A 26,858-nucleotide genomic window follows, 5' to 3' on the forward strand; every position below is an offset into this window, starting at 1 on the left:
TGTGTGTAGTGGTCCTAACAATGGAGCCACACTTTTAAGCTTGTTAATATATCAATTTTTCCTAAAAGATTATAACTGTAAACCATTGATAACAACTTCTGTAAATCTCAAATGTTAAGCTCTATAAATGTTACTTTCCTGGTCTCTTTTTGAATCTCCATTTTTTCTTCTATACTTTTTTTAATATAAAAATATCTGAGCTATAATAGTGTAATACATAAAAGAGAAGCCACCTAAAATAGTTTGGTTGTATTCGTTTTTCTGTTTAATTGTATGCTGAGTGGTGGATTATTTACAATAAAGTGCTCTGTGTCTGTACGTGGCAAGGTTAGCAGTACCTGTGAATGTTACTAAAGATTTTATCACTGCTAGAAAAAGATCTTACAGATGATCCCAGCAATTCCATTTTTCCTTTCTGCAATGATGAACATAGACAGAAACAAACAAGTTAAGAGCTGGAATTGTTTGCTCTGTGTTATGCGAGAGCCCTGGAGACACCAGTGTGCTGGAGCAAGTATTTAACATGCTGCCATTTTAAAGATGGGATCAAACTTACATATAACTGCATGGCTGAGCAGACACAGATCTCTGTAATCTGCAGTTTTTTCCAAAGCATTTTCCAAAGTTACGAAGCTGACCTTTTTTCATGTGCAATAAATGAGTACACAGGAGCATGTGTAACTTCCAGTACAGTGATTGTATCCATGTAAAGGGGTTATTTGTTCTGCACAATTTAACCTTAGTACAAGAGGAAAACTATTTTGTTTTGGAACTGTGAACTCCTCATGCATGAATTTGTATATAACAAATAGCTTGATAATCACCATCACAGCCAGATGTTACATTATATCCTATTACTATATCCTATAATTATCAGTGCTGCCACAAAATTGTCTAAAATGGTAATTGTAAGTCATATTTAGATATATGGTTTAAGGGTTGAAAGGAAGTGTGACCTTCCTTTCAACCCTTAAACCATATATCTAAATATGACTTACAATTACCATTTTAGACAAGACTTTAATGTTTTAGTCCAAGACTTTAATGTTTGAAGAACACTCCTTGATTTGCTCCAGTTTAACTTTTATTCTGGTGCCCAAATCCTAAACTTGAAAGCTAATCTGTCAGCACTAGTTAGGAGGCTGGGGAGAGCAGGATATATTTTGCATGAACAGCATTGAAAGGTTTGCAAAGCATGGGGTCCATAGCCTTGTACATGTTATAATTGTAGTAATAAATATATTTTCTGTATGGCAGAAGGGAGAACTAAGCTAAAAGCTCTATTACCATCGTGTGCATATCCAGGTACTAACAATATCATTCAGGTGCAAAGTATGTATATATATAAAATTAACATTATTTTAAAGTTGTATGGTGATATTTATAAAGTTTAAGTATCCAATTTTATTCTGGCTCACAAATCCTAAACCTTAAATGGAGTCTGTCAGCAGTTTTGGGGAGAGCAGGATAAACATACCAGCATTGAAAGATATGGAAAGCATGTGATCCACAGCCTTGTACAGATTATAATTGTACTTAGTTTTGGTGTGGCAGAACTGAGCAAGAGATTCCAAATTATAATTGCGTACCAGGCACCAAAAATATAATTTCTGTGCAAAGTATGTGAAAAAATGAACATTATGTTACATTTTGGAATATTTGTAAATGTTCTCTCTTTTTATTTTTTTAGCTTTGTCCACAGTACTGGCCAGAGAATGGAGTACACAGGCATGGGCCCATTCAAGTGGAATTTGTATCAGCTGACTTAGAAGAAGACATCATAAGCCGAATATTTAGGATTTATAATGCTGCACGGGTATAAACTGACACAAGTTTAATGTATATAAAGGCTATGTTCATCTTTGGGGCAATTTTTATTATTGCATTTTACTCATTTTGGGCTAAAAATATTTTTTCAATAGGTCTTTATTAAAAAATTTCCGCCGTTTCAGAGATACAGTGTTAGGCTACATGCACATGACCGTGCCGTTTTTTTGCAGTCCGCAAACCGCGGATCCACAAAAAAACGGAAGCCGCCCGTGTGCTTTCCGCAATTTGTGGAACGGGCGGCCATTGATATAACTGCCTATTCTTGTCCGTTTTGCGGACAAGAATAGGACATGTTATATTCTTTTTGCGGGGCCGCGGAGCGGAGCAACGGATGCGGACAGCACACAGAGTGCTGTCCGCATCTTTTGCGGCCCCATTGAAGTGAATGGGTCCGCATCCGAGCCGCCAAAACGGCGGCTCGGATGCGGACCCAAACAACGGCCGTGTGCATGAGGTCTTAGAATCAGTCTGTTTGCAGACTGCCAGTTTTCTTTGAATCCCGTCATCTGATGGCTCTTATTTCTTAAAACTGATAAGCCTGCAAACAGACTGATTTTTAATAAAGACAAATTGAAAAAATAATGTTTAGCCCAAAATGAGTAATAATTTAAAAAAAATGTCCCTGAAGATTGTCCCATTGAAGAGCTGGTGTCCACGAGGAATTTTATTTCTCTAGGGTATGGCCACATGGTCAGGTTTCCCGGTACAGTTTTGGAAGCCAAATCAGTAGAGAAAGTACAAAGGACAGATACAACTTCTTCCAAAACTGCATCAGGAAATCTGACCATGTTGCTGTAGTATCTAGTACTTCAGCTATCATATTGGCTATTACCAGCAAGAAGTTTGATTGTGGAGGAATGCTGCATCTTTGCTGTTTGAGCAAATGTGACAAATTACTTGGAATGTATTGTACTGGTGAATTCGAGTATCGTTCTTTATCCTCTCTGAATACTTTTTAAACATGACCTATATGTTCTTTAAATCCTGTGAAGAAGAATATGTATTCTAATCACCTTTCTGATGTGATTTCAGCCTCAGGACGGTTACAGAATGGTTCAACAGTTCCAGTTCCTGGGTTGGCCAATGTACAGAGACACTCCAGTATCAAAAAGGTCTTTTCTAAAGCTCATTCGCCAAGTAGACAAGTGGCAAGATGAATACAATGGAGGGGAGGGTCGAACAGTTGTACACTGCTTGTAAGTAATGCAAAATCAAATTTATTCAAATGTCACCATTTTAGACTATTGTTCTCAATGTTGTTACCTTATATGTCAAGTTTTTTTAGTGAAATAGCTGATCATTATTTAGGCAAATTTTGTACATGCATACATCAAGTATACAAACAAAAAGAAAGATACAGAAAACCCAAGGAAGACATAGTCATCCAAAATGGTCATGGGAGCCTTCAGTCCATGCAGTAGTCTCTTCTAATCTATAGATCTGATCTACCCTATATATCCATTGTTGTTTAGTTGGCGGGGCTATTTGGCAGGAATCGGCAACAGTGATAAGATGTGAACACCTAAGAGGGCAAAAGGAAGGTGAATCCAACCATAGAAGAACAAAGTACTTATCTACATACTTGGTGCATAGTGTCCTCCAGAACCCCCCAAAAGTCCCTAATACCAGCACATTCCCACCATAAATGCAAAATCGTCCCCTGCTCCACCTCACATCTCCAACACAAGTTTGTAGCACTCAAACCTTGTGAGAAAAGTAGTGCAGGGGTTTTGTACCAACGAGGATTTTAAAGGAATTCTCCTGGGTGAGAACACATCTTAAAAAATGGACAGGATCTGTCTGGCCTCCTAAGCTGAAAAGGTCCTGCCCAGTTCCCTCTCCCTCATTGACACAAAAGGTAATCCTGCAGAGCCCCCAGAGGAAGTCAAAGTCTTAAATATTTTTGAGACACCTTTGCAAAAAGGCTTGTTGTCTAAAATAACCTTCTCAAACCAGGTGAGGGACCGAGCAGGAGAATGAAGCCTCAAGAATTGTTAGACGATCCATGTAAATTGGTGTAGGAGAGATCGATACGAGGCTATTACCTAGGTGGGATAATATAGATACATTCAGCCGGCTCCAAAACTCTGCATAGTCCGCAGTACGCCGATATGCAACTGAGGAAGATTTTTAGCTGGAGTCAAAGGGGAGGGAAAGGTAGCAAAAAGAGAAGATCCACCTTGTCTGATCCAAACACAAAATAATCCCCTAGTGAGGGGTTAGAGATAGTTCTAAGAGACTGCGGAGCCATACCGGTCCACAACATATAGTGAAATGTGGATTCGTTCCAGCTCAACCGTTGGTGACCTGACAGTTGTGTCAGTGATATCCCTCCATCTACACATCTGAATAACTACATAATACCTCTGTAAGTCAGTAAGACCCATGCTATTGGACCCCTTGAGATTTGTCAGGTAGTGATGAGCAATTCTAGGGTGGATCCTCCTAAAAAAAAAAAAATGAAAACATAGTTTTGACATTGGCGAAAAAGGAATTGGGAAGGTAGATAGGGGTTGTGTGCATTAAATAAAGAAACTTTGGCATAATGAAGGATGTGAGTATTGTCTTCTGACCCATCCAGGATACATTTGGGATCTTCATATTAGCAAGTTGTCTAGAAACCGCAGCGAGAAGCGGCTGGTAATTTAGAGAGTACAGAGAGAAGTCACCAGAGATCTTAATCCCTAAGTATGTTAAGTGTGTAGGCCAGATAAAGGGGGCTAAAGCCTGTACAGCAGCAACTTCACTCGGTGGCAGTGTGATATTGAGTACTGTGGATTTGGTATAATTTATCTAAATTAAAGTTGGAAAGCTTTCCAAAGTGGTCTAGCAATGAAAGTATTTGCATATGCAGATGCAGAGTGTATCCGCAAGGGCGTAGATAACCCAGCTATGTTGTCATTTTGGCAGATGGATTGGATCAGCAGCTCCATACAAAGGACAAATAAACTAGGTGACAGCGGGCACCCCTGCCTCGTCCCATTGGCTATAGAAAAGGGTTGTGACAAGGAGCCATTTATATGTAGTTTATTTAAATAGGAATTATATAGTATTTAAATTAGGACATCTGAATAAAGTTTGTCTGAATGAGACAATGCCATACACTAGGTGTATATGATCAATCGGTATTTAATTTTCATGCTTCACCCTCCCGCCATTTTAACTCTTCCATTCTATATAGAATAATAAATTTAGCAGCTTCTTGTATATGCTTTTAGCTAATTTGCTTGTCACATGACCTCACATACTGCTGAATAAAAGGGAATGTGATTGGTCAGAACTGCTATCAATGCTATAGTCTTTGGCTAGGGTTAGTCAACTTTAGTGAGATACACATCTACTGTAGTAATACAGAAGTTACTAAAGATCTTCAATGATATAAATGTGCAGTTTTCACCCAGAAGAGAAGCGACCATGTTTAGGTCACAGACTGCATTCATACAAGGTGCTCACCTTTTGGAAAGTACTTTGGGTTTGACAAAAACAATGCTTTCACATGATAATTTTTGCCCATCGGATTGTCCTATTTTTTATTTATGGAAACTGCCAAGAGCCTCTTTAAATAATAGAGAAAATGTATCTCATCTTCCTGCACCCCTCCTTCCTCCGTCGCTGCTCCGTCCTCTTCACCTTGTTGCAATGATTGGTTACACCAGTATATGGGGTGTCACCACTGCAGCCAGAACATTACATCATGGCTGCAACAAGGTGAAGAGGACGGAGCGGCAACGGAGGAAGGAGGGGTGCGTATAAGGGGTTAATCCGTCGGCATCAGATTTTAGTGATGGCAGTGGATACAACAGGCGCCCGTCTGTCACTCACTGCACTGATCAGGCGCGCACAGCTCCGATACTCACTTGCGGCCATGACATACTAGTACGTCAAGGGTGGTGAAGGAGTTAATGGCCACTATTGATTGCTGTTAATAAACTCATCATGTTAGTAAAACTTACCAGTTTCCTTGTATTAGGTCATCTAAGAAAATGTATCTCATCTTCCTGCACCCCTCCTTCCTCCGTTGCCGCTCCATCCTCTTCACCTTGTTGCAGCCATGATGTAATGTTCTGGCTGCAGTGGTGACATCCCATATACTGGTGTAGCCAATCACTCGCCTCATTGGTCACCTGCTGTACACAGCTAAGGCCAGTGACTGGCTGCAGATGTATGTGGGGAAGAGGATGGAGGGAGCTCAGGAAGGTGAACTGAGTTTTCATTCAGATTTACCAATAGACACTGATCTACTGGCTGCCTACCTGGTTGCCAAGACAGCCACCAGCCCCCTGTCACCACAACGCAGGGGGCAGATGGGGAGGCAGTGGGAGCTTCCTCCCCCTGTGATCCTCCAATATGCCACAGTCTGCGTTGATTGCGGCATATAAGGGTTTAATCCGTCGGCATCAGATTTTACAGTGATGGCAGTGGATACAGCAGGCGCCCGTCTGTCACTTACTGCACTGATCAGGCGCACACAGCTCCGATACTCACTTGCAGCCATGACATACTAGTACGTCATGGGTGGTGAAGGAGTTAATGGCCACTATTGATTGCTGTTAATAAACTCATCATGTTAGTAAAACTTACCAGTTTCCTTGTATTAGGTCATCTATCTTTAAATTCTTCCAAATAATAGAGCAACAAGACCTGATAGAAATTGTTACAGAAGTGGCTCTTGTCCACTGCTGCCCCGATACTTAGGGTGGGCATGGGTGCTGCTCCATTCACCCTATATCTGTCGTAGGTCCAGCGATCCAGCAGCGGGCCTGGGCACCACTGTCCTGTGTGTCTATTGGGGATATTCGGCATGGAACGTCAACTTATTCTGCAGTACTGCATGGGTTAATCCATCCTTTGGCTCTGTGTGCAACTTAGACTGTTTCTAATGTGTTAATTTGCTTCTGCTATATGCTGTGCTGCTTGTTTCCTTCTTTGCTTGAGCAATCGGTTGACTTAGCTTGGTAATCCCTGCATAAGGTGTGTGGTTCCATTTGTTTGCCCATGTATCGACCCCTTCCCAATTCTTGACTCTTCCTGCCTGACCTGTGCCTCATTACCATATTGACTCTTTGCTGCCTTCCCTGACCTCGGACTGTTACTGACTGCTAGTTTTGCCTTGGTGCCCCAGACTAGTGTCTCTGACAACTGTGAGTCAGCTGTCAATCACACCTGGACTACTCCAGGAGGTAGTGGCAAGATGGCTCCCCTGCAGTGAAGTTCAGATCCCCGTATAGGGCTAACATACAGTCAGGTCCATAAATATTGGGACATCGACACAGTTCTAACATTTTTGGCTCTATACACCACCACAATGGATTTAAAATGAAACAAACAAGATGTGCTTTAACTGCAGACCGTCAGCTTTAATTTGAGGGTATTTACATCAAAATCAGGTGAACGGTGTAGGAATTACAACAGTTTGCATATGTGCCTCCCACTTGTTAAGGGACCAAAAGTAATGGGACAGAATAATAATCATAAATCAAACTTTCACTTTTTAATACTTGGTTGCAAATCCTTTGCAGTCAATTGCAGCCTGAAGTCTGGAATGCATAGACATCATCAGATGCTGGGTTTCATCCCTGGAGATGCTCTGCCAGGCCACTACTGCAACTGTCTTCAGTTCCTGCTTGTTCTTGGGGCATTTTCCCTTCAGTTTTGTCTTCAGCAAGTGAAATGCATGCTCAATCGGATTCAGGTCAGGTGATTGACTTGGCCATTGCATAGCATTCCACTTCTTTCCCTTAAAAAACTCTTTGGTTGCTTTTGCAGTATGCTTTGGGTCATTGTCCATCTGCACTGTGAAGCGCCGTCCAATGAGTTCTGAAGCATTTGGCTGAATATGAGCAGATAATATTGTCTGAAACACTTCAGAATTCACCCTGCTGCTTTTGTCAGCAGTCACATCATCAATAAATACAAGAGAACCAGTTCCATTGGCAGCCATACATGCCCACGCCATGACACTACCACCACCATGCTTCACTGATGAGGTGGTATGCTTAGGATCATGAGCAGTTCCTTTCCTTCGCCATACTCTTCTCTTCCTATCACTTTGGTACAAGTTGATCTTGGTCTCATCTGTCCATAGGATGTTGTTCCAGAACTGTGAAGGCTTCTTTAGATGTCGTTTGGCAAACTCTAATCTGGCCTTCCTGTTTTTGAGGCTCATTAATGGTTTACATCTTGTGGTGAACCCTCTGTATTTACTCTGGTGAAGTCTTCTCTTGATTATTGACTTTGGCACACATACACCTACCTCCTGGAGAGTGTTCTTGATCTGGCCAACTGTTGTGAAGGGTGTTTTCTTCACCAGGGAAAGAATTTTTCGGTCATCCACCACAGTTGTTTTCCGTGGTCTTCCGGGTCTTAAGGTGTTGCTGAGCTCACCGTTGAGTTCCTTCTTTTTATGAATGTTCCAAACAGTTGTTTTTGCTGCGCCTAATGTTTTTGCTATCTCTCTGATGGGCTTATTTTGTTTTTTCAGCCTAATGATGGCTTGCTTCACTGATAGTGACAGCTCTTTGGATCTTATCTTGAGAGTTGACAGCAACAGATTCCAAATGCAAATAGCACACTTGGAATGAACTCTGGACCTTTTATCTGCTCATTGTAATTGGGATAATGAGGGAATAACACACACCTGGCCATGGAACAGCTGAGAAGCCAATTGTCCCATTACTTTTGGTCCCTTAACAAGTGGGAGGCACATATGCAAACTGTTGTAATTCCTACACCGTCCACCTGATTTGGATGTAAATACCCTCAAATTAAAGCTGACATTCTGCAGTTAAAGCACATCTTGTTCGTTTCATTTTAAATCCATTGTGGTTGTGTATAGAGCCAAAAATGTTAGAATTGTGTCCATGTCCCAATATTTATGGACCTGACTGTAACTTAGTTCTAATTCACTCTAGCCATTTAGATAAAAAATCACCAGACTAAAATCATTTTGGGCCATGACTTTAGAGATACATAGGAAGATAGCAATACCTATTTAACTTCAGTATAATCCATAGAAAACTGCGCAGCTATTTTCATTTTTACCATTTGCTAATGTTTTAAAATGCAAACTTAGAATTTAACATATATTTCAAAATGTTTAGCAGCTGGCAGATTTATGGTGATATTTTTAACCATTAAAAGATAACTCATATTTTCATAAAAAAATCTATTTTAGCATATGTTACTGTTGCAGCAGCATTATGCATAAAGCAATCTTTAGTCTCTTCATGTAATATCTTAACCTGTCTCGCACTCCGGTGTAACCAAAAAGGGTCCTCGTGGAGCTGCGGGACAGGTTACGCGTGTCTCCATTGATACACCAGCTCTGACCCCTTTGCGAACCGACGTGGGGATGCGTTCGCATGTGCACCGGAGGGGAAGACCGCATGGCTTACGAGGACAACTTGGCCGGGCTAGTGGCAGTACGCTGCGGCCGAGCTAGTCTCCGATGCCTATTGCGGATTCCATTCCGGTGTCCATGTCGATGCGCTTGCGCACTCTCGCAGAGCATCCGCGTTTACGTTCGAAAACGGGTTCGCAAGGGGATGTGCATACGCGCTTCTTATGCGCGTCGCCGACCAGCGAAGGGAATAGCACCTGGCCGCAAGTTCAAAGTAGATTAGGGGGCCGGCATTGGTCTAATTGACTAATGACTGACCAAAGCCTTGTACACAGGTGTAGGGCAGGATCATGACCTATGGGGAGGGGACACTTGGCGCTCTGGGATTTGTTAGCAGGCACATAAAAAGTGGTCTCCCAGGTCAGTCAGTGCCCACTGTTATCCTTCCTTATCCAGGTGCAGTTCAGTACTGCTAGCTACTAACTGAAAATTGCTGGGACTCCGTCCATTCCAGTGGGACCCGGGACTTTCCATGACGCATCCGTTTATCTGGCAAGTTGCACAGAGACTTATGCACGGATCGGGACTACTCCTGGCTTTCCTTCATTTTTTGTTTGCCTGATATTCGCCCAGTGAAGTTTACCTGGACTTTGTTTATTTTGTTAATAAACCCCTTTGACTTCATCCTCACTGGTCTGTTTCGTTGGTGCCTTGCATTACACTTCACTTACCACTGTTTTCCTTGAGTTTCCCCCTTAGTTACGACTGTTTTGAATCCTACATTATGAGTATCTTCTCAAGATGGCTCCTCTGCCAGTTCTCTGAGGCCAAAACTGCATTCCCTCGGGTCACATACAAACTTGTTGTAGCCAGCAGCTTCCTGCCAGCTAATCAGATTGGATTACTGAGAGACACGCCTCCTCACTCTGAAGCCTAATGCAGGCATGCAGTGTGAAGGACCGCCCCTCTGTCTTCCTAGCAGGAGACAGACAAGCCATAGCAACGTTTTTTAAGGGAGCAGTGGAAAGGGACAGAGGACATTAATGAAAGCTGTTGTTTTAAGGTAATTACAGATCTTTTGGCAATTATTGACAGACTAACTCAGGTATACATGCCTAGTTCTAATAAACTAGTAAATAAATAAAAATATGACAGTTATCCTTTAAGAGATTTACACACTTAAGGCTACTTTCACACTAGCGTTAAAGATTTCCGGTATTGAGTTCCGTCATAGGGGCTCAATACCGAAAAACACGCTTCAGTTTTGTCCCCATTAATCATTAATGGGGACAAAACTGAACAGAATCTCCAAAATGCATTCTGTTCTGTTTAGTTGCGTTCCCAGACCGGAGCGCCAACCGCAACATGTTGTATTTTGCCTTCCGTCCTGGGGATGTGGAGCAAAACAGATCCATCATGACCACAGTGCAAGTCAATGGGGACGGATCCATTTTCTCCGGCACAATCTGACACAATAGAAAACGGATCCGTCCCCCATTGACTCTCAGTGGAGTTAATGACGGATCCGTTTTGGCAATGTTAAAAATATGCTAAAGATAATACAACAGGATCCATTCAAACAGATGCATGCGGTTGTATTATCAGTAACAGAAGCGTTTTTGCTGTACCCTGCCGGATCCAGCAAAAAACGCTAGTGTGAAAGTAGCCTAAAAGGCACAAGATACCATGCCTGCCAACTTTTTTTCTACCATTCTGACTACCAGCAGGAAGCCCCTTCAGCATCTCCTATTGTTCCATGTAAATCTCATGGATTATAAAAGTGATTTTACATTTGAGAAGGCTCCATCAAGTTTGTATCCCTTAAGGTCAGACGTGACCTTTTAGTTGCATTGAAAGCTTTGAAACTAGCAGTGAATATGCTTGAAATCCCTTTCATGTGAGTGACTAACCTTCTAGTAAGATTGAAGTATCTTCTGGTTTGTTGAGGATGACTGAAGTAACCTTTAGAAAGAGAATTTTTAAAAGAGATTGAAATGGAGGTCTGACTGTAAAGACATGGCCTTGGTATTTGACTGTTTGTGTGTCCGAGCAATTAGAGTTAATATTTCTGACAAAGATCACAAGTGAACCTCAATGTGACTAGTTACCAAATGTGGGATACGAGAATTTCTTGTGAGCAAATTTTCAGGTAGTATTGTAATATAGTAAAAATGAGAAATGCTTTATGGAATTAATTTCATATTTGTTCTCAACCGTTAAGTATCAAAGGTAAAGTAAAGAGGTCAGATCAGGGTGTGTCTGCGCTCTGGATTATCTGAATTAAGGAGCAGAATAATGAAGAAATAATCCTAATACATAAAACATAACATTTATTGATATGCTAATAAAATCCTAGATAATGTGTGCAACAACTGTATACTGGGATAGCCACTAGTAGCAGTGGTCAATGGTCACCCCAGTAACAAATACAAAGATAATTAAAGTGCACAACGGCACTGAATAGGTAACCAGTGAGTCCTACCGGTACCCAGGGAAGGTCGTCAGAAGCTTCACCACACGATGTAATAATAGTAGTTCATCCTGTATGGATAGACGGATAAATCACAGGGGGAAAGAATGCAACGGCTGACAGTGATACACATGCGTATAGGGTCCCTAGGGTATACCCTATAGCTGTCTAGCCGTAGACCCTGATACTAAAAGTGTGGTAGCAGCCTGACCACAGGGCACTCGTCCTTGAAAGGACGACCCTGTCTGGAACCTGTCCCTAACTCTAAAAGCTGTATGTCCCTAAATATGCATAGGCAAAATCCCTACATGCATGTTTCACTGCCGGGACATGCGGCAGTTCATCAGGGGAGATGATAAGCAATCAGGCAAGTCGATCCTGGATGAAGCGGTCAAGCCTGCAGACCAAGTATGACACGGTCAGTCATATGGTCAGGAGGTGCATGATGATAGTCAACCCCTCCAAGGGCTACCTCATAGGTAAGAGGTGCAACGTGCTACCACACTTTTAGTATCAGGGTCTACGGCTAGACAGCTATAGGGTATACCCTAGGGACCCTATACGCATGTGTATCACTGTCAGCCGTTGCATTCTTTCCCCCTGTGATTTATCCGTCTATCCATACAGGATGAACTACTATTATTACATCGTGTGGTGAAGCTTCTGACGACCTTCCCTGGGTACCGGTAGGACTCACTGGTTACCTATTCAGTGCTGTTGTGCACTTTAATTATCTTTGTATTTGTTACTGGGGTGACCATTGACCACTGCTACTAGTGGCTATCCCAGTATACAGTTGTTGCACACATTATCTAGGATTTTATTAGCATATCAATAAATGTTATGTTTTATGTATTAGGATTATTTCTTCATTATTCTGCTCAACCGTTAAGTGCAGCTGCAGATCCTTTGTAGAGGGGGTTTCAGTGATGCTCTTTACACTGCCGTTTGTAACCGCTGACATTCACTCTCCTAAATCCAAAGGTCATTATTAACTATATATGCTTATAGTCTCTTGCTGCTTTGAACACCACTGACCATAGTAATCCATGTTACATTATTCATCTAAAGTAAAGTTCATCCTCACAAGTCACTTTAACTAGTATATATGTTAGAAAACTGAAATATCAGCAAGTTCTCAAAGGAATGTTCCAGGCAGGGGTGCAGAGGTAGCAGTCGCTACCGGGCCCAGGGGCCTGAAGGGGCCCAAAGACCCTTGTGCCACATAAAAAGACACTGGCTTTATAGAAAGTGCATGCTGGTCAAGTTACACCTCTGGCTGGAGGGAAGGGGTTAGGCCAAGAATTTGGCATGGTGTGGGTGGGGGTGAGGTTTTTGCCGCAGGCAGCATGAAGGCTATGTGCTTCCCTGCCCCTGGCCACAAAGCACTGAGGGAAGGGGGGGCCCAAGCTGAACTCTAGCACCAGGGCCCATGAGCCCATAGCTACGTCCCTGGTTCCAGGATTTAACATTGATGGCACAGGATAGCAATGTTTGTTTGGTGCAGGTCAGCAGAAAAAGGATGCTGGGGTACCACCTTCACTGAAGTGCCAACTTTGTAATGCTCTTGTCCATGTTACAATGCCTGGTACTGCATCTCAGTCACAGTTCAATCTAGAGTGGCCAGATGTCCATCTTTAGGCCAGACAGTCCGGGTTTCCTGGCTCTCTGTCCTCTGTCCGGTGCAAGGCCTGGACGATATTTCTGTGGCTCCACGCTCAGACAGCAGTATTAGACTGTCTATGCATGCATTACATCTACAGACTGACTAACTGAGGCTTTCCGTCACCCTCAGGTCAGTCACTAGAGCCGGATGACATGTCACTCTGTGACTGCCTGAAGGTGAGAGAAGCACTCCAGGCCCGTGCGCAACTCACCTTAAGCTCTCCCGCTCTTATTTTTTTTCTTGAAAAATTCTCCATCTTTACCACAGCACTATGAGCAAAATACAGTGGTATTTCCCCCCAGCGCTATGAGCAGAGTATCAGTGTAGTTTCCCCCAGCACTATGAGCAGAATACAGACATACTTTGTAGTGTTTGCAAATAGGCAATAGAGGGGATATCATGATGACCATCAGCACATTGCGACAGTACCTCACTCCTTCCATCTGTAGGACACAAGTAAGGGTCCATTCATACTTCCGCAAAATGGGTCCGCATGCATTCCGCAATTTTGTGGAACGGGTGTGGTCCCATTCATTTTCAATAGGGCCGCAAAAGATGCGGACAGAACATAGTGTGCTGTCCGCATCTGCACTTCCGTTCCGCGGGCCCGCAAAAAAAAATAGAACATGTCCTATTCTTGTCCGCAGACACGGACAAGAAAAGGTATTTCCATTATAGTGCCGGCCATGTGCGGTCCGCAAAATGTGGAATGCACATGGCTGGTGTCTGTGTTTTGCGGATCTGCAATTTGTGGACCGCAAAACACTTGCGGACGTGTGAATGGACCCTTATGGTGAATATGTTCTGCTGCTACTACTAGGTGGAGTCGGGTATTTCAGTTTTAAAGTAAATCATGCTCTTTATCCATATCTGTGGCATGAGAGCCGAGTGTCTACTACTCACTGCATACACTTTCTGTAGAAACTCTCAATAGATCACTTTCTTTCAACTATATCTTTTTAAGAAAGACAAACCAGCCCAGAAGTCTGTGATTATTTTCTTGGGTTCTTTGTGACTTTTACTGGAAAGTTTTTTTTCATTAGTATTGTACGTTGATGTCTAATATATTGAGTCACTAATCATGGAAATAGTTCAGATTTCCTTTTATGCATAGATTAAAATTGGCAATCAATTAATAACGTTTACCATAGATGTTAAAAGTGGCCTAAATTTGTCCAATTAACATGGCCGATTCCACCAGAAACATAAACATTCTGCATGACCAAGTGTGAGGGGAAGGAATATAAGAAAACCCTATCATGTCTAATCTTCTGCTTCGGATCTGTATATATGTATACAACATTTATTGTAGAGATTACAAGATTTTATAATAAACACATCAGCTGAGGCAGAATCTCCTTTTGAAGGGAAAGTTAATGCTTCATGTCAGGATCCGCACATAGCTTCCATACACCAGCTGGGGAACAGATCATATTAAAAAGCATGAGTACCAAACACAATTAGTAAATCCTTTTATAACTGTAATCCAAATATAGTAACCTGATTACATCAAATGTATTATTTACCTGCTGTTCCTTGTTTTCTTGATGTACTTTTTATAAAATCACTGTTTATGTTCTGCCGTGGAAGCCAATTGTTAAAGTTCTTTTTACATGGGCCGATAATCAGGCCAATTGCTCATTCCTGGATAAAAGAATGAGCCTGGATAAAAAATTCCAGCGATCACCACATGAATGAGCTAAAGCTTGTTCATCAGGTGATCCAAAAATCATTGTGCAGTAGATCATGCTCTTGAAACAGGGATGTGCTGCCCAGGAACAAGGATTTTCTGCGTGGACCAGCAATCGCTGTATGGATTGCTTGTCTCCATACAGCGGGGGTGATTGCTGCACGTAAATACAGCCTTCATGTCCCGTGACCATCAGACAATTATCTGGACCCTTTCATTTGTTCAGAATAATTATCTGATTATCAGTCTATGTAAGAGGATGACCTTGCTATTTAGAAAACAACTGGTTCCACGTGTCCTCCTGCCAATGATTGACAGCTTTCTCTATACTGTGCACTGGGAGGAAGCTGTCAATGAGGGGTGGATGAGGACACCCTCGGTTCATGAAGTGATTTTCTGAAAGTTTCAGCAAGTACCCCTGTATTTGTTCAGTCTTATTATGATTCTTCCCCTTTTTGTTTTTCTTTTTTCAAAATTCCTGATTAAGCCCTAATGTTTTGTACCGCTCATGGAGTGGTTGTATTGCTTTCTCATGCTAATCCTTCAATATGATGGCTGTCATACCTTACATATATTTAGACCTTGATGACAGGATGTTAATATGTTACTTATGACTTTTTGTTGGCCTGGTGCCAACATATCCATCCTGTTGTATGTGGATCAACATGATGTAACTTTAACCATATTCTTGAAAACTCATAAATAAAGAATTAAAAAAAATAATGAAAGTTTCAGCAAGTAAAAAAGGTTGGGGATCTAGGTAGTATTTATTGAAAACATTTCACATCAGGTTTCACATCATTGATGAGCTACATTGTTTCCTAAACGAAAACGGCACATTTCATAATGTAGAATATCCTGTAGTTATAAAATATGAAATATGAAGCACCATTTCTTTTAATTGTCACCAATTATCTAAACTGCAGTAATAAACATTACACAGAATATATCAAGAGGAGAAAAACAGAACTGGATCGCACATCCACAATGCTATGCTTAGATCTAATTAACCTCGCTTCTCAGCGCAATATTAAAGTGTACAGCCCGCTGTACTGCATGCTGAACAAGAGGCATTAGTGTACATTTTGATCAAAAGGCATAAGCCCACTCACCACGTCAAGGTTGCCTCTTAGAGTGGGACCTACTCTGATAAAAAGGCGCAGCACAATGCGGTGACAAAGCGGCACTGCTCTAGTAAGCGGCAGGACCCAGGAGTAAATCAGCAACCATGCTGTCTGACAATGCCAACCATGGCACTGGGTCCCACCAACCCACCAGCACAGCGCCACAAAAACAAAGGCCACCACGCTGTACTGCACCATGTGAACAGTTATCTAACACATGTCCATTGCTATCAGGAACTGCAGGTCAATTACCACTTATATGCAGACTTCTGCGGAATTAAAACCACCTGTGCCAAATGGGAGGAGTGCTTATACCAGTAATAAAGAAGAAAGATTAAACATGCGTATATATCAAGGGGAGAAAAACAGAACTGGATCGCACATCCACAATGCTATGCTTAGATCTAATTAAACTCGCTTCTCAGCGTAATATTAAAGTGTACAGCCCGCAGTGTACATTTTGATCAAAAGGCATAAGCCCACTCACCACGTCAAGGTTGCCTCTTAGAGTAGGATAGGCGCAGCACAATGTGTCGACAAAGCGGCACTGCCCTAGTAGGCGACAGGACCCAGGAGTCAAACAGCAACATAGAATATGACAATTACATTTTACTGACAGTTTCCCTTGAACCAATTATACACTATTCCTAATCCAAAGAGTGTTGGCAAGTTATAGTCCACAAATTACATTACTCAGACCACACATTTCTATCAAATATATTCTTGTAAACTAGTCTGTGATGTAACGTTCCAGATATTGTTCCAAATAATATTAGAGTCTGGGACCTCATTTATGTTAGAATAGGGAGTGCAGAACTCAAGAGCTCATGTGTCTTAGCTCATCGGCCAATGATGGAATTACAGCAATAGCAATACAGAAGCACTCTGGATTTACAGGCTGAATCACCTTTAACATTTCTTTTCACAGGAATGGAGGTGGTCGCAGTGGTACATTTTGTGCAATTAGCATCATTTGTGAAATGCTCCAGCACCAGAGGGCAGTGGATGCTTTCCATGCTGTGAAGACGCTTAGGAACAATAAGCCTAACATGGTGGACCTCTTGGTAAGTTTCTCTAATAATACTGTTGCATACAAATGTTTCATTATCTCAGCTGCCGCAGACATTTGCTTGACAGCACCATAAGCATTTTCTCACCATGGGGATGGCGTATTCAAATCTAAAGACAGATCCTATGGCACTGTAGAATTAACTTCGAGGTATAGGATATAAATGCAGCAACCCAGCATCAGACCCCCCTCCAAACTTTTGCATGCCACTGTATATACCATATTTCTTGCTTTATAAGATGGACCTGATTATAAGACACATTTAGGGTTTAGAGGAGGAAAATAAGAAAAAATATTTTTCAGCAGACCTCAGAACAGACCCCCAAACTAGATGCTCAATCTTCATCAGACTTCAGATCAGACCCCCATATCAAACCTCAGATCAGACTCCCATATCAAACTTCAGATCAGACCCACATTTCAGACTTCACATAATAAGATCAGACCCCCCCATGGCAGACCTCAGAGCAGACCCCTATATAAGATTAGACCCCTATGTCAGACCTCAGATCAGAGCCCTATTATCAGATCGCTACTACTCTCCAGGTCTGGTGGTCTCTTCTGCAGTCGCACTCCCTGATCTTCTATGAGCCCACTCTGCATTGTGACCTGACTGCACACACAGTCAGGACAGTGCAGCGCGGCGCCTGGAGAAGATCAAGGAGAGGTGAGTATCAGCAGTAATAGCAGTGATTCACTCCCTGGGACTCCTGCATACTAGTGAGCACTTCCATAATGGAAGCACTGGCTAGTATTCGCTTTATAGAATCAAAAAGAAACAGAAGCGCAGATAGGTAGGACCGCTAGGAGAAGGGAGATCACTTAGACAAGTTTTAGAGGCACAACAGTCTGAAGAACAAAACAAGCACCACTGGCTGCCACACTGGAGAATTTGTGCCTGTCTAGGCCAACTGTAAGGATCAATGCAGAAAAGAAGAAACCAGGCGCCTGCTCGTAATCGGTGAAAGGACTGGAGTACAATATACCCGGTATATTGGTTTGATCTGAGGAGGGAGCCTGCATGGCCTCTAAATGCATAATTCTACCAATAATAAAATAAAACTTTACTCACCTGTACTCCAGTCCTTCCACCAATACAAGCAGCGCATCTGCTTGTTTCCTGTCATTTTCCCCCAACTTTTTTGGGGGGAGGAAGGGGGGATATATAAAAAGATGAGAATTGGATGTGGAGTTTAAGGTCTTGCTCACATGGTTACAGAATTATTTTGGTTGTAATAAAAAAAAATGAAGAGACTGTGCCTCGCTCTCAGCTCTACTTATTCCACACAAACACTCTGTCCATTTCGCTCAGTATTAGGTCGTAAGCCTTCTGTCGGGCCAGGCCATCTCCACAGTGCCACATCCATTCTAATAACACTTTGCAGTAAGCAATACAGTTATCATTAGTTCAGCTACATTTAGTCAGGTCCGTCTCTCAAGTGTTAAAATGACCTTCTAAACAGGAATCTGATTCCATTCTTAGGCATGGGTTATTTTGAAAATCTCTTTTTTTTTATCAGATTGTAAAGATCATTGATTTCTCGAGCCCGCACCGCAGACTTTGTCTACAGAAATACATATTTGTAGCAGGTGCACAGAGCTGAATGGAGCTGAAAGGGAAAAATGCCTGCAATGCAAATGAAGCACATCACATTGTACCACATTCTTCTGCATAATATAAGCCCGCTATTTAATTAATAAGTGATAACAAGAACGTAGTCATAGCATAGCCTCACCAAGTATAATACCAGTGTAAATTGCTGGCAGCGCTCCAGGGGAGGAGGGGGCACTTATTCTATTTCCATGGGCATACAATAGATTGTGTTCTGATTCTGAACCCTGAACCTGGCATCTGTTTATCTCAGCACAGGAACACTTCACATTTTCAGAATTTGTATGGTTGCTTTATCCAAAAAGTTCCAGGCTCAATGTTTTTCTCATTCGTTTTAAACTTTCAATTGCCTATAATTGTTAATATTCTTTGTGCAGAGCACAAAATGGAACACTGAGAAGCAAGGAGAAACATTTGTATAATCTGCCCCTAGCCATTAAATATTTAAGGGGTATTATGATTTCCACAAATAAAAGTTATTTATTCGTCAATGAAAAGTTATACAGTTTTCCAATAAACTTTAATTTCTGCAACAATTCTTCACAGTTTTCAAGACCACTACTTGCAGACTTTCATTGACTACCCCTTTAAATTCTGCCCTGCTCTTGTGAAGGAAACACAAGGGCACAGTTAGAAGACTCAGCTCTCATACACACTCACATGTTGCATGTTAGGCCCACTGGTTGTGTATCTGCCGATCTCAGCTCCCTTCCCCCTTGGTTGGTGGGAATTATGTTGGATGTCTAAAAGGGCATATACAGAAAGAGCACCTTCCCTGCCCACGGGTTGTGCATGGTATTGCAGCTCAGTCCCATTCACCCCCATGGACAGGTATTTCTGGAAGAAAGCTAACCATGTGCAATTAACAGAGATTTTTTGAAGTTTTTTTTTGGCAGGATAGGTAATTATTATCCGATTGCTGGCAGTCCAGCTCCCTGTAACTCGCACTAATCAGCTGTTTGAAGAGGCCGCTGCCCCTTTCAGTAGCTGATCAGCAGGGGTACAGAGAGTTACGGTAGTCCCCCACCGATCTGATATCTGAAAGCCTGAGAACAGCCCATCAATATTTAAGATCCAGACAACCCGTGTAATGATGCTATGGCCTTCTGACTTAAAGAACTTTTCTTCCCAGATAAAGCCGGCTTTCCATGCACATCCAGATTACAGAGTTTTTCTAGATATCAGTTCACATTCCTTGCCTGGCAATAAAGCCTGTATTAATATTCTGATTTTTATTTCTGAGTCCTTTAAGCAATAAAAGCCTCTGCTAGAGCAAACTGAAATGGACAGATTGCATTTTTATATCATGTTTGCCCAGTAAGATGAAGATCTGGGAATAAAACATCTCATTGAGGGGAAATAAAAACAGAAGCAAAAGTAAAGAGAAAGAGTGGCATATACCGAAATAACTTCTGTGGAATGAAAGTCACCTACTACTTTAAATGTCACCTGTGATTGAATGTCAAAAACCTATGGGAACATATATATATATATATATATATATATATATATATAGTAAAGAAAGACACCGCAGCACATCCGTTTGGTGAAAAAAGTGGGACCCTTTATTCACCTGTGCGACGTTTCGGTCCGCTTACTGGGACCATCCTCAAGCCATTGCTTGAGGATGGTCCCAGTAAGCGGACCGAAACGTCGCACAGGTGAATAAAGGGTCCCACTTTTTTCACCAAACGGATGTGCTGCGGTGTCTTTCTTTACTCTACATTGTACACCTTGGTAAGGTGTTTATCGCCGCTGGCACCCATACCTGACTACCAGGAGTGCTGCCCTGATTTCTTTTCCTATATATATATATATATACATACACACAGGACAAGTAATGAGCCAGGGAAGTGCAGTAAATCATATATCAAAAATATTAATAACTGCCAATCATTCGTACAGTTGTCACCAAACTTTCATTGACAGAAAGTAAAAACGCAGACATTTCCAATAGTATCTTTACTGCAGAAATGAGGTAGCTAAAAGTGCAGTAAAAATGTTGATTTTGGATTTTCTATGGTGGCAAATCTTATGAATCACTCATATGATTGGACAAGATAGTTGGATAAAAATCAGCCACTGCTCAGTTCATTAGGCTTTTTGCTGTGGCTGTTCTTTTATCGATCTTATCGGTGTTGAAAATAATTTAATAGAATAATGGTGAAAAGTAATAAACATGATAAAAACCTTTAGGGACCCCTGAAATGATTGGAGCGGCAGGTCAAGTATGCACACTGCCGCACTATTCATGTGTATGGGACTGCTGGAGATAGCCGACTACAAGCCCTCAGCTCTTTCCATCAGTCCCCAGTCCCATAGAGATGAAAGGAGGGCCATTGTTCTTACTTGACCCACTCTATTAATTTTGAGGTTTATTATATTTACTATTTTTTACCATTATTCTATTAAATCATTTTCAATTGACCTGCCTCTCCTGCCGGTCCCAGCATTTGGACTCCCACCGATTTATTGGCTATCCGCTATCCTGTGGGAGATACCTACCTGCATATTGTTTCCCCATGGAGCATTGGAATTATGTCTCCATACCAGGGAGCACTTCCAGTAAGTCTCCATACAGTACTGGTCTCTTTAAGGAGAGCCAGTACCCTACCTGTGATTAGTGGATAATAAGATGCAACTGGAATACCCAACAAAAATCAATGTGGAATTTCAGGCAACTTTATGATTGTCATACCAATTATTTGTGCCATTACAAGGGCTTTGATATTATAAAACAGAACAATGATGCTGAAAGTTTCTTTCTCAGAATACACTTGAAACAATATAAAATAATGTATTCTTGTTAAAACAAAAAAAAAAAATTGACCTAGCTCAAGAGCAATGGAAATTATTCCTACCGTGGCATGATTTCAAGCCGTCTGCTGCCTACTGTGCGTTCATTTTTCTAATCAGAATATTTGTATTCTCTCTCCCCTTCCAGGATCAATACAAGTTCTGCTACGAGGTAGCTCTGGAATATTTAAATTCTGGCTGATTGCATTGATGAGACAACAAAGGCATAAAAACTGTTCATCTCCATCTCTCCCATGAACAATGCAATTTGTTCCTTGATATTTGTGTATATACAATGAGGACTTCAGTGTTCTGCTTATTTTGCTTTCTTATAATTGGCTCTATGAGGAGCTGGAGAAAAGTGATCTGGAAGCTGTCTGCACTGCCTTTTTCCCCACTGTCTTGCTGCTTTCCTGACACAGACGTATCTTGAAGTTTATGGATCATTTATCCACAGCTACCAAGTCGCCTGATCGAAGCAGCAGATTTTGGCAAATGAATGAGCACAAAATTACATTCTTATGAAGGATCCTTATTCTTATGTTTGACTGACTTTTCGGTTATTGTCTTAATTACGATAGTGTCGATTTTTTACTATTATTTTTGTTCTGTGGAACATGGAGATCGGCACTATGACAACATACAGTTTTGTTACATTTGTACCGCAATGTGTTAAAAGGAAACATGACCTATGTATTTATCTGTTTTTAAATTGCATTTTAACAGGTCACCCTTTGTTGAAATATTACTTTATTTGTATCATTTGAAAAGAAAAGAACTAAATAATTAATTTGCAAAAAAAAAGTAAAGAATAAATAAAAAAATATATATCCACAGTTTCCTTGTGTGTTCACTTAATCCAAATGTACAGATTAAATTTCCACTGCATAATCAAACAAAAGTGGGGATTGTACGTAAGCACAAAATAAGCAGATTGTGATACATTTCTATAAATATGGGTGCAGGCACTGTTCTGGGCCCTGTATATGGTCATACTCTATAGGCACCACATGACAATAATGCGTTAAGAGATTATAGTTTTTGGCAATACTGCATAGTTACTGCTTTGTGGATAATATTTAAATATTGGATAATGTAACCTGTCCTGTAAAAGAGAAGAGTTTTAGAAGCCACCAAGGAGTTCCATGAGCATGTAGGCAGGTTCCCAAACTGTTCCAGCCACAATGCTCCCAATTTATCCAGGGCCAATTTTAAGTTCCCAGCAGGGGTGTACAACTGTGCCCCATAGCCAGGGCCAGCGTTGGGGGGGCGGGGCAAACAGGGCAATTGCCAAGGGCCCCCATCCCTAAATGGGGCCCTCTGCTAAGCTGCCCAGACAGAAGTAGAAGAGAGCTGGTGGTGCACCTGAGAGGAGCACAGACAGCACAGCAAGGAGCACTGGTCTCCTGCCCACTGTAGTCCGCAGGGTCCTTATCCTGTAGTGAGGAGCTGGGTGCTGCATCCATAGCACCGCCTCCACAGCAGTCAGGCAGACATTGGCCCCGCCCCCTTCCTCTCTCTCTCTCTTAGGAGGCCCTGCACTGTGAATGTAATGGCCTCCTCTAGTCTGCTCCCCTGGTTTACTGGTGAGTTCAGAATGTCACCCTTCAAATGACCTGACATATGTGCTGCCAGCCCCTCTCTCCGCTCTGTGCTGCAGTAAATGACAATATACCTAACAGGAGAGGAGGCAGCCTGCAGAGAATATAAAAAGACCTGTCCTCCTTTTTTCATTTTTTTTTACTATTTGCTGCCTGGAACAAAATTGTCTAAATATAATGTAATCTGTCTCATATCTATCTATCTACCTTTCTATCTTCTATCTATCTACCTATCTTATAGCTATCATCTCTCTACCTATCTATCTTATATCTATCTACCTATCTGTTGTTTATCTATCTTATATCTTTCTATAATCTATCTCATTATCTATCTATCTTTCTTATATCTATCTATAACCTATCTCATTATCTATCTAGAAAAGAAAACTCCACACTGCTCCCAAAAGTTGTTCAAAGGTCACGTTCTTTAATTACCAATGCGACGTTTCAGTCCTCTTACCAGGACTTTTCTCAAGCATTATAAAAATACTGTGTGAGAAAAGTCCTGGAGGACTGAAACATCGCATTGGTGATTAAAGAACACAACGTTCTATTTTTTTTGTGATGCGGAGGCACGGAGAGAAACCCCATGGCAGCGCTCCATAGTTCTTTCGTGGGGTTCTGTGCCTCGTTTCTGCACCGTACCTTCTGGATTGCGGACCCATTCAAGTGAATGGGTCCACATCCGTGATATGGTGAGCACACGGTCGGTGCCCACATATTGCAGATGAGCAATGGTATTCTGCATGAGCCCTTAGGCTGAGTTCACACTTCAGTTATTTCCATCAATTATTGTGAGCCAAAACCAGATGCGGGTCAAAAACACAGAACAGGAGGAAATACCTGATCTCTGAGTAGCCTTCACTACTGGTTTGGGCTCACAATAAATGATGGAAATAACTGACCAAACAACTGAAGTGTGAACTGGACCTTACCTGCTTCCTGACACTGGCTCTCGGCTCCAGTGCTCTCCGACCTCTGCTCAGGTCCCTGGATCCTATCATCCATTTTGATGCTGCCTGCAACCAATCGTGGGCCTTGGTCGGGACTTCTCCGCTTGCGTCGTGAATAAATGTGACTGTTGATACAGTACTTCAGAATTTGGGGCCCCGCTTTTCATTTTGCCCATGGCCACATTTTGTCTAAAACCGGCCCTGCCCATAGCAAGAATCTAAATTGAGCCCCCATGCCCCATTCATAGCCCCTACTACTACCCGTTCCTAGCCAGTATATACAGCAGTGTACTGATATGTGAGGTACGAGGTATAATAGATGCAGTGTGTTGATATATATGGTATATACAGCAGTTTGCTGATATGTGAGGCATGAGGTATAAATTACAGCTCGTACCCCACATAGTACACGGCTGTATATACTATATATCTTAACACACTGCATCTACTATACCTCGTACCTCACGTCAGTACACTGCTGTATATACTATATATCTGTACAATGCATCTACTATAACTCATACCTCACATATCAGTGCACCGCTGTATATACTATATATCTTTGCACACTGCATCTACTATACTTTGTACCTCACATGTCAGTACACTGCTATATATATATGTGTAAAAAAGAGAGCAGCACTCCAGCATAGGATAAAACAAAATCCAAAAGATTTATTCACCCATAGTGTGGCAACGTTTCGGCTCTACAATTGAGCCTTTCTCAAGCAATACATGGGACTTAGTGACTCAAATATATACACCCACATCATTAACAAGATGTCACATGATCGTTACAATACAAATAATTTTTAACCATCTATTGTGTCATAATTACAAAAGGTAAAAAAGATAAATGTGTATAAATCAATAATTACAATACATCCATAAACATACCTATACATACAATATATCTAATGTTGTGTTAAAATAAAACAACCATAAAATCACATATGAAAGTGCAAGTGCTTATTTGCATCGGTACATAGTAGGTTAAAAGTGCAGGTGCTGTTAATTATTGTTCGCTAGGAATGGGTAACCAGCCATCCATATGTAAACTCACTGACATGGTGTAAGCGCGGTCCTAATAGACGACAATGGCGTCCTTGGTGTGTTGAACTTCCTATTGCGCATGCTCAGGATTGCATCTACGTCATCAACATCACGCTAACCTTGTCGGCTTTCCGGGATTGCGCAGATAAGTTCTTGCATACATCAGCCATTGTTGTTGAGGTCCTTGCCCATACTTGTTGTAGCCCGGACAACCGGGCAACAATGTATCATAGCAGAGACCCATAGGCTGATATCATTCATGCCAAATACATCTATTGACTGTGCTATATAGATCACTGTAGGGTCCGGCTGATCACTTGTCAAGTGCATGCCATCACCAACATACGGAAGAAAAGAGTGGGCCGACCTCGGCAACTGAATGCCATGTCCGACCCAAATTGTCCTCCGGATCCAAAATTGGAGTCGAGGAGGGATCTCCATAACATACATGCAGACATACATCCCGTATATAGAACCATCGATGTCCACATAATGCAATCCAGATGCATACAAATATTTTTGAAAAAACAATAATCAATGATGACAAAAGCCGTGCCATCACCAAGTGTGAATACATACAGTACAGCTTCATGTCACTCAATCCCAGCGAAACGTGTACAATTATGATAGGTATGGGCAGAGCACTCAAAGAAATTCGGGACCATGTGATTATACAGAAAATACAATTTTATTTGTTAATACTATTGGTCAGCAATCAATAAAATCAATAAAAGGGTAGCAGCATAGAGTGTAGACAAATATCTGACTCTGTATATAATAGTAACACAATAAAGATATTAACAATCCATTAAATAGCAGCCAATGTAACGAAATAATCGAAAAATGACAGATAATATTCGATAAAATGTTCAATAAAATATTCGACCCAATGTCCATATAAGGGGTATAACCTAGAAAAAAATCGATGGAAAAATCGATCCTATCGAAAGTTCTGCAGAGCAACGTTCGATTGGTTCCAATAAATTTCGAGACCAAGAACAATATTCATATGATGATTTCCCCACACCTGCAACCAGCGGCGTCCCGCTAAAGCAGGGTGGGTAGCGGCGTCCCGCTACTAAACAACTTGCAAGTGATTTTTACCTTTCAATCGACTTAGACCTTTGGCCAGACCTCGAGATGTTATCACTCCACAATCGTGTCTCCGTTGTTGTAGCACTGTATTGTCGGGGGGTTCTTGCTGGTAAGGACCACGCTGGTGGATTTTTCGTCACCACCTAGGCCAATGGTTACCGGCCTTCTGTTTGTTAGTCCACGAAAGTGCTATGTTAACTTTCGGCGATTTAAAGCAGCTCACCTCAGGTCAATGATAGTCGATAATTGGTAATATGTCTTTCAGCGCAACAAAAGTGGGGGATGTAGCACCAGACGCGTTTCGGGGTCCTAGTGTTCACCCCTTCCTCAGTGGTATGCATCCCCCTTTCAAATCCTCTCTTTTATAGTGGAACTCTTGTATGTTTCATGGTCTCATTGGATAATTGTCGAACGTCAGATCCGGTATGTCGATTCATTCAGGTGTCTGATTATTACCCGATGTCATACATAGAAGAAATAGTGAAAGAAAACAAAAACTGACAATTTCCCTCCTTTAGCAATTAGCTACATATCTATAATTTCATACGTTTGTGCATGAT

General features: G+C 41.6%; 1 protein-coding gene across 1 annotated transcript in view; it reads left to right on the top strand.

The window, feature by feature from the left end:
• PTPRM (protein tyrosine phosphatase receptor type M) overlaps positions 1-22,432 on the top strand; it is an 855,321-nt gene extending 832,889 nt beyond the window's left edge. The window contains 4 exon segments of the mRNA XM_040434446.1: positions 1,691-1,816; positions 2,863-3,026; positions 17,048-17,183; positions 21,745-22,432. Of these exon segments, the coding sequence (XP_040290380.1) occupies positions 1,691-1,816; positions 2,863-3,026; positions 17,048-17,183; positions 21,745-21,798 (480 nt within the window). The 3' untranslated portion in view covers positions 21,799-22,432.
• Positions 22,433-26,858: the final 4,426 nt, after the last annotated feature.

This window comes from Bufo bufo, chromosome 5 (assembly GCF_905171765.1).
Source record: "Bufo bufo chromosome 5, aBufBuf1.1, whole genome shotgun sequence".
Classification (NCBI taxonomy): Eukaryota; Metazoa; Chordata; class Amphibia; order Anura; family Bufonidae; genus Bufo; species Bufo bufo.